The sequence below is a fragment of the Haplochromis burtoni genome, unplaced genomic scaffold (genome assembly GCF_018398535.1).
Source record: "Haplochromis burtoni strain Fernald_Lab_line unplaced genomic scaffold, NCSU_Asbu1 Contig_93, whole genome shotgun sequence".
NCBI lineage: Eukaryota > Metazoa > Chordata > Actinopteri > Cichliformes > Cichlidae > Haplochromis > Haplochromis burtoni.
In genome coordinates, this window is record NW_024582454.1 from 260,237 (window position 1) to 269,518 (window position 9,282).

General features: G+C 39.5%; 2 protein-coding genes across 2 annotated transcripts in view; both read left to right on the plus strand.

The window, feature by feature from the left end:
• The window catches only part of igf2r (insulin-like growth factor 2 receptor), a 51,650-nt gene that overhangs the window by 27,717 nt on the left and 14,651 nt on the right, over nucleotides 1-9,282 (plus strand). Inside the window, exons 23-30 of the mRNA XM_042222729.1 lie at nucleotides 8-182; nucleotides 460-608; nucleotides 2,121-2,299; nucleotides 2,819-2,906; nucleotides 3,034-3,240; nucleotides 3,334-3,464; nucleotides 3,895-3,998; nucleotides 4,470-4,603. Of these exons, the coding sequence (XP_042078663.1) occupies nucleotides 8-182; nucleotides 460-608; nucleotides 2,121-2,299; nucleotides 2,819-2,906; nucleotides 3,034-3,240; nucleotides 3,334-3,464; nucleotides 3,895-3,998; nucleotides 4,470-4,603 (1,167 nt within the window). The remainder of the gene's footprint in view (nucleotides 1-7; nucleotides 183-459; nucleotides 609-2,120; nucleotides 2,300-2,818; nucleotides 2,907-3,033; nucleotides 3,241-3,333; nucleotides 3,465-3,894; nucleotides 3,999-4,469; nucleotides 4,604-9,282) is intronic.
• Nucleotides 5,159-8,177, plus strand: LOC121814860 (cation-independent mannose-6-phosphate receptor-like). Its single transcript, XM_042222728.1, has 4 exons — nucleotides 5,159-5,289; nucleotides 5,537-5,668; nucleotides 6,650-6,809; nucleotides 7,241-8,177. Exons 1-4 carry the CDS (start codon nucleotides 5,214-5,216, stop codon nucleotides 7,365-7,367), a joined length of 495 nt encoding a protein of 164 aa, XP_042078662.1. The 5' UTR covers nucleotides 5,159-5,213; the 3' UTR covers nucleotides 7,368-8,177.

Consider the following 9,282-nt stretch of genomic DNA (forward strand, 5'->3'; position numbering starts at 1 on the left):
TCATCAGCAACTCGGGACACCTTCCGGATTAATTTTGTGTGTGATCCAAAGTCTTACCCTGGATCCTTAAAACTGGTGCGAGAGGACATGAGTACTTCCCCTAAGCATGTGGTCCATGACGTCCTCTTTGAGTTCTCCACCGCTTTGGCCTGCATGCCTGCTCCAGTTGACTGCAGGATCACAGAAGCGCGCGCGCGCACACACACGACACACACACCACACACACACACACACGCACACACACGCACACACACGCACACACACACACACACCACACACACACACACACCAGTATGTGATTATGGATATGCGCTACTTAATTTGGATTGGCTGACCCTTTTTTTTTTTTTTTTTTTTTTTTTTTTTTTTTTTAGAATTTGTTAGATTACAAAAAAGTTTACTAACTTGAACATGTCTTCATTAATTAATGAACAAATCTGATTTATTTTTTTCACTTCTAGATTTGCATGGTAATGAGTATGACCTGAGTCACCTGATCCGGGATGAAGATGACTACCCATGGAATCCCATAAACACAGATTCAGGCACATCAAGAAGGTTTTATATCAACGTCTGCAAACCCCTCCCACGTGTAGATGAGTGTCCAGGTGAGAAATTAACAGGTTTAGATAGACATAAGAGGATTTGACGTTGACGAGGATTTGACACAACTAGGGCTGCAACTATTCATTGATTTTTTTTTTTGAATAATTTGTTTATAAAAAATTCTCGATACGAAGTCTTCGATGCTTTGTTTGAGGCACGGCTCCGTAGCTCGCCATTGTCACCATGGAAATGCTAATGTGAGCGTTTCACCCACATTTGCGACTAAAGCAGACGTGCAATGCAAACATGTTTAGAGCAGCTAGTGAATAAAAATTCTGACAACATTAAGCCCACACAGGGTGCAGTTTTAAACAGAAACACCAACAACAGCAGCGGAGACTATGACGTTGGCACAGTTTAATGTGAAGTCTGTTTACACACTGCAAAGAGACTGAGCCAGTGCTGAGAAGATGAGCGCAGGTAGAGTTAAAGAACACGTGTTTCTGGCGCCCAAAAAAGCTGCTGTTCTGGTGACCACCATTTAAACTTTTACTTTTACCAAAGCCCCTGATCAGCAAACTCCAATGTGAAGAAGACAAGCAAACTTTGTATCTGCTCCTTCCACAGCCATTTGTTTTAAACAGCGAAAAATCAGCAGTAAGCCTCCAGAAGTTGTATTAAAATATGCAGATGAACTGTTAACCTAGTCTGATACCACATTTAAACTGTACAGGTTGCTGGTTAACTGATTTGCCTTCATTTACAATTTATTGTTATAAAATACACCCAGTTAAGTCTGACATATGTTTTTTGATAGTCTTACTTCATTTACTTGGTGTAAATAAGCAGAGCAGAGAATAAGAAGAGTCTTCCATTGGAGATCGGTGATTAATATTACTTTGAGTGGAACGGGTTAATGAACCCTAACTGATGCAGTGAGTAGCTTCTCTCTTTGTAAACAACCATGTTGCCATTCTGTGGGCGTAGAAGAGATTTTACTCCGTTTCACAAGGGTCAAATTATTGGCCTGCATCAAGCAAAGAAAAAAACGAAGAATATGAAACTACAGAAACTCGTTTAGAAACTGTGCAATGCATTTATGAAAATCTGTAACCAAAGTGGGGAAATGGAATCTGAGGAACTGATGCGGTCCAATTAAAAACAAAAAAAACAAAAAAAACAAAACAAAAAACAACCAAATAATTAATAGACATCAACATTTGAAATCACAGCTATGTTTAACATTCAGAGAGCACTTCTACTTACAAAGTCAATGACCAAGTTTTTCCACAAATGGAAAAAGCTTTATGCAGCTGTCTGACTTTTCCATCATCAATAAAAGTTCTTAACATTTAATTCAGTTCTGGATGTAAATAAATGTTGTGATGTTTATAAAAATGATCTCATAGCAAATGCATGTTGTCATCAAAGCTAAATAAAAATATGAATGACTTTTTTTGTTTTTGTTTTTTGGAAAGGCATTTTCCTAAATGCTAGACTGTAAGGATGGCACGGGATATTACTGGAAAAATGCAGGCAAATAGTTAGAGTATAACATTTTGTATTGTCTGCAGTGGGCTTTTTGGGATCCTGCGTTGTCATTGATGGCAAAGGATACAACCTGGGATACATCCAGTCCAGCCCACAGGCAGCAGAAGATGGCTCCATCAGCGTGGTGTACCAGAATGGAGACAAATGCGGGTCTTCGTCCCAGTACTCAACTCGCATCATCTTTCAGTGTGATGAAAACCCGGTGAGTGTTTTTAGACTCTTGAACTAACCCAGTCATAATGTTCACAAAATGACTATTTGATATTATTATAATATAAATGTTTTAGTTGTGTGGATCAGATTTGGTAGGAAAAATGTGATGTTTATTTTCTAGTTTCTAACTGCGATAGAGGCTAAGTGATTGAAAACGTGTACTGTTTATTTTAGTGCTTTCTTCAGTAGCACTGTTAGACTTTAACTCACTAACTGAAAGCTACATTTTATGGTTACTTTGTTACCAAAAATACATAAAATAAGTTCCCCTTGAGGTATTTGCAAATGGATTTCATGATAGAGGCATACCTTCATTTTATTTGTTTGAGATGTGTACCGAATTAATCTCTGAATACCTTTTGTAGCTTTTTCTGGTCTTGTCTGTTTTAGGCAAATCACAAATAAAAATTCTTTTTTGTCTTTTAAATGTTGCATGTTCAACTCGACCTGTAGCAATTTCTTTTAATCTAAATTTTGATTATTTGTGTCCATTTGTAATTACTTCAAGGGCTCTCCCATGTTTGACCGTATAGATGGTTGTGAATATGTCTTCATCTGGCGAACGTCCGAGGCCTGCCCTATCAGGAAGTCACAAGGTAAAAACGTCTGTGACAGTGGACAGAAACTGTTCCTTAAGGTTAAACATAGAGACAAAATCTGTACATTTTAGCATTTGATCCACCATGGAAATGGACAATAAATTATCCGAACTTTCCCTCATAGGTACTGACTGTCGAGTTCGTGACCCTAAGAGTGGCTATGAATTTGATCTGAGCTCTCTGAAGGGTAGAGATTACTTCCTAAATGCTGCCAAGTACACTTACTATCTTTCAATTTGCGGCGGACTCCAAAAAGATGTTTGCACCCACAAAAAGACAGGTGAAACTGTCTCCTCCTGCCAAGTTGCCGGAGGAAAACATAAGATCGCAGGTATGAAAAGACAGATTAAACATTACACTGTATAAGAAACTCTGTCATTTTTACAGTACTCGTGTTTTAAAATTTTCGCTCGTGTGAACACAGGAATGGCAAACCAGGTGCTAACTTATGTTGGAGACCAGATCATCCTGAACTACACCAGTGGAGAGATCTGCCATAAAGTTTATGAGAGGTCTACCAATATCTACTTCTCCTGCAACCCTGACAGGAATCCTGTAAGTTTAACACACACAGAAATTCTGCTCCTCCTATGTAGCTTTGAAGGGGTTGTTAACAGTGAGCAACAGATCAGATATCTGTAAGACTGACTGGTGACTGAGTGACAGTTTTGCACTTGGAGATTTGTGGTTGAAAGAATCATCCTGTGGTTTGTCTCCACATAAATGACCACTGTGTTTCAGGGCCTGCCTTCTGCACACATTACTGTTAGTTGCAGAATTGATCTCTGAATAGATAAAAAATATAAACAAGATGTATACAAAAAAAAAAATAAATTAAACCAGGTCCAGGAATGCTGTAGGTCTTTTTTTTTTTTTTTTTTTTTTTTTTTTTTTAACACATAATGTTGGGCCGTTATTTTTCACGACACACAGAGGTCTTCTAAGCTCTTAAGCAATTGTGTCTAATGCTACTTGACTTTTTCAGGGAGAACCGGAGTATATTAGGGAGACTCCAGACTGCACCTATTTGTTCAACTGGCCCACTGCACTGGCCTGTGTCCCAGTCAAGACCACCAGCTGCTCTTACAAGTAAATCGTCCTCGTGTCATTATTGCCTTCCAATTTTATGTTCTAAAAGATAAGGGTGTGTGTGGGTGTGTGTGTGATGTGTGTGTGTGTGTGGTGATGTGAGTGTATGTGTTTGTGTTTGGGGAGTGCGTTTGTGTGACCTCCTGCTCACCAAAAGGGATCATAAAAGCAGGAAGATTACTAAGCAACAAACAGAACCCTCACATAGATCCCTACAATAAAACACTTCAGCCTCCCCCAGCAACAAACTGGCTGGAGAGGTGACAAAGGAACGTCTTTGATCCTACAGTTTGAACTAAGACTTACAAATTTAAGTAACACAATGACAACATTTAACAATTTGACTCCAACACACGGACTTCTTTTTTTCTTATAGTGTATGTAGTTTGTGTAACTTAGTAGAATTTAATTATCATTTACAGAAAGGACCACAGTTCAGAATTTTCTCCTTTTTTCCTTTTCTCTTGTCAGTGATGATCAGGGTCGCTCGTACGACCTCTCACCTCTGGCTATGGACTCTGGGAACTGGGAGGCGGAACTTCCCACTGGGGACACGAATAAACAGTATTACATTAACGTCTGTAGGTCGCTGGTGAAGCAGAAAGGTTGGTGTAAAGGATACAGTAATGTCATTACATCTACCTCTGGTTTAGAGTTTAAATAATAGAATTAACAGTGCCCAATATTTTATGAATAATTGAAACCATGAAATCTGCTTCTCACTTGCTACAGACCCGTAGGAAGTTCCCTCATAAGCGTCATGCCTGAAGGTGAGATGAATATGAGATCTGGGTAGGTCACATTTTCTGGTCTAGTAGGGACGGAAATGTCCTAATTGCTGCAGTACACCAGCGGCCTATTCTTGTCTATGATGGAAGCCTGCAAATGGACAGTATTATCCGCATTCCAGTGTGACAAAAAACATAAGTATGGTTTATGAAAGCGTACTCAAAGATGAGCAGTAAAAGTTTGTGTGCAGTCGAGTTCCTTGTAAAACATTGCATATATCAGTTGTTGAGCATCAAAATGGCTTTCTAAACCACAGTGAGGGAGAATATGATCATGTAAGAAGAGGCTCACTGCTTTTCACACGTAGTATGAATTTGAGTTATTAAAACATATAAAAAAATAAAAAACTGATAATATATAGTATGCCCCACATAGAACTCTCGGCCTACTCTGATCTCTGACATTGAAGACTGTGTGTACACCTTCATGTGGAAAACAGCTGCTGCCTGCCCTCTAAATAGTGTCCAGCATGACAACTGCAGAGTCACCAACCCTGCTACAGGTCAGAAACACACACTTTCTCCTCATATCATCTTTGTTTATTTTGATATACCTGCTGGAGTAATAAAAGGAGAATGTTATGGTAATATGCATTTAAATTTAAGTTCTCAAAAAGCATCTGCTTTCCCTTTTTATTCCTCTTTATGTCTGCTGATCTCTGGTATTCTCTGAAGAGTGTGTAAAGATGTGTACAAGTTAAATATCTATTTCTAAATAGCCGCAGTGCTAAACCATGACTTCTTCCATAGGTCATTTATTTGACCTGAACCCCTTGAAGAAGAATGAGGGTTACACTGTGCACCATCATAAGGACCAGAAGATGGTGTTCCGCATGAACATCTGTGGATCTGTGGCCAACACTGGTTGCAGCCCTGACACTGGTACGTCACTGCAATCGGCGAGTTGTTAATTTAGCCGCACCACATTTCTGGATTATATTAGCCAATTTCTGATTACAAAGAAATGAAAGATCTACCAAGTTGAGAAGTATACTTGGATTATTTTAATTCTATGAATTGTGAAAAATCAGCAGTGGTGGTAGCTTTTGGTATGCTGCTTCACATATTTCTCTGGTCCAGGGCCTCTCTCAGTTGAATATTATACAATTTGGCGCAGCAGATAAATTTGACTCTGTTGTGCAATCATGTCGATGGAAGTCTAGCAGATCATTCCTCTTCAGTCACTGAGACGATCAGAGGTCTCTGTTATGTCATCATTGAATCAGAGTGTATACAGGAGTCACTTTCAGGCAATCAGTTCTGCTTTTAACCAGTCAGTTACTTTATAAAAAAAACAAAGTGCCTCTGTAGTTAGGAGAGATTGCTTCCTTCAACTTTCATCTGGTTACTGTTTAGTCTTGATAGATATTCAGAAACTTTATGAAACGCCAAGAACGTCATAACTGTTTGTCTGCAACACAAGCAACGAATGAAACCCAAACAGACACTTGAATTTCCAGGTTCTCTCAAATTATTGACCGCTCGCTTACCAGAGAGTTAAAAAATGGTCTGGATTTGTAACTGATGATGGCTATGCTAAGAAATGTTTAATCAGCATCAGATACACAGTGGGGGAGAATAATATGTGGCAATACAAGTGCAGTAAGGTCATGGTTCGAATGCTCAACAATGGGATATATTTGCAGTCCTGAAAAAAATACTATTAATTAAAGTAATAATAAAAATGAATCCCAGAGTCTGAGCTGAATTTGATCACTCACTCGCTAAGAAATATAAATATTTCCCAAAAAACTTTGAGCGTTCAGCAGATTTCCAGCTGGTAGAACAGATCTATGGAATATTTATATTTTTGTGTTTTACATTTAAAGCTTTCTGAATGATCTCCATGAATATGTGTTATAGCTGTGTGCATTAAGGAAGGCAGTGATGTGGTCAGTGGTGGTAAGGTGAGCAATAAGCTCTCATACAAGGACCATGTTCTGGAGCTCACCTATGAAGAAGGAAGTCCATGCCCTGCAAACCGTAGCCTCACCCACAGCACCGTCATCAGCTTCATCTGCAGGTACATTTTTCTCCATTTGCATCTTAATTTTCATCTATAACTACGTCAAGCATAGAGCATTCTCAGGAATCACATTTTCTCAAACCTGCGTTGTTCAGGAATAGCAAACTGAGATTTAAAGTGCCCCTTAAGAGAAAATTCATACCTGTATACATCGTGATACTGTGTGTCATTTGTTTCCTCCAATTTTCCTAAATATAAAACTAACTTGAATTAATCCTTTATTTCAGAATCTGGTAGTGATGGAAAAGCTAGTGTGAGAGCTTTATTGATGAAGTAGTGCTTCATCTTTTAAATAAGAGTAAACTCACTACAAGTATTTACAGATTTGTTAAACGCCTTTTTAATGCAACCTTGGTGATTTTAATATATTTATTAAGAATAAACGAGTGAATGTTGTTTGTTTGTTTGAATGTTTTGTGTTTGTGCAGGCCAGCTAGCATGAGCTCAGCCCCCTCAGAGCCAGTGCTGATTGGCTCAAACACTGAAATGTGCACGCACTTCTTCGCTTTCCACACACCGTTGGTTTGTGAGCAGCCTGTAAGTATGTTTGTGTGAGAGAAGACTCACCAGTCCATCACAGGTGGAAAAGGAATGTACTTTTGTAATAAGATTTAAAAATAAATAAAGTTAGTGTTTTCCCCTTGTAGTAAATTAAGTAGAAAAGTGCTGTATAAAAACTACTCCAGCTCCCATGAGTACTCAAAGCGCTTGTCTCATTCACCCATTCATACAAGCACCTTAAGTGCTTTCTAGCTAACAATTAGCACACCAATGGATGCAACAGAGTGAACCTTGGTGTCACTACATGCACACATGCAGACCCCAACCTTCAGATTAGTAGACGACCTGCTATACGGCCTGAGCTACAGCCTCACAGCTGATGAAAAATCATAAATGATTATAGCGTGTTTGTGTTTGCTGTGATATAACCAGCTGCTTACTGTTCACTGCACAGATGAGGGAGAAAATTGTTTAGACAGAAAGACTGCATACAGTCAATACAGCCTGTTGTTGCAGTGCTTCCTTTATCTTGAAAAGCTGTTTTGACATACTGCAGTTCAGTTGGAAAACAGGGTGTGCTCTTTCCTAATATGGCACATAATTTCTCAGAGAGAAGCAAACTTAAGTTAACAGAGGCAGACAGGTCACCTGAAGTCAGCTTCTTGGGGTCATCAAAGGAGCGGGGAATGTCCAATGATAAGCAGATGTCCCTGAAGCTTTTGTGTAGTCTCTAAAAGTTTGGTAACATTAGAAAATAAACATGGTTGAACTCCTGGACTCTAAAGTTGTAATTGTTTGATGGCTCATGACTTACAGTATAGTTTTGTGCTCTAAAAAGGGATTTTTCTTTTCTGCTTTTCCTTTAATAAAAAGGTAACTTATTCAGTCCAGAACGGCTCTGCTCTCATAGACCTGACTCCTCTGATTCATGTCAGCGGATACTACACAGCAACAGGTCAGTGAGACACAGGTTCACCTCTCACACCTATAGATATAGCAGAGTTGCATCATTTTGAGTTAAAATGACGAGTCCCTGTACAACAATATGCACTGTGTCAGTCCTTAACAGTCTGCATGTTCCTCCTTTGAGAATAGATGACGACATTGACCCGGATAACCCAGACTTCTACGTCAACATCTGCCAGCCTCTAAACCCCATCCCTGGGGTCAACTGCCCACCTGGAGCCGCTGTCTGCATGGATCCAAATGACGGACCACCTGTGGTGAGTTCTTTGACAAATGCTGTCCTTTACACTATTTAAAAAAAAAAAAAAAAAGTTTAATTGCTTTGATCTGCCTTACCAAGGCAGTGACATCACAAGGACTTAATGTTAATAAAATAATAATTTTCATTATTGTCTCTTGAAGGAAATTGGTCGCACCACCCGTGGTCCAGAGCTCAACAAATTAACAAGGGAGGTATCCATCACCTACAACAGCTCAACAAAGTGTGCTTTGGACCCTCTACAGAACTACACTTCAACCATTGTCTTTACCTGCCGGAGAGGCCTCGAGCTGGTCAGCAGAGCTATATAATAAGAGTATTTACTTTTTGCCTGTTCTCTTTATCCTGGTTATTTTTTAACTACTTTCTATCTCTGAACAGGGCTCTCCGCAAATGCTGAGGCTGCAGGGCTGCATCTATTTCTTTGAGTGGCCAACCCCGATAGTCTGTTCAGATGCCACTAACATCAGCGGCTGCCAGCTTACTGACTCTCAGCTCCAGTTTACATTTGACCTGTCAAACCTCTCCAAGGAAGTCCAGGTGAGCTGATGATATACTGAACACTTTCTAACCAGAGGAAGTCTATTTGATTCAAAGGTTTCACTGTAACAGAAATATTCTTTGTTTAGAAGCATAGGAAGGTCAGAGCTCTGTGTGTATGTCTAGGTAAACGGGAACTCGGGTACGTATCACATCAAAGTCTGCGGCTCAGTGGAAGTACCGGCCTGTGAGCAGAGTGCAGTG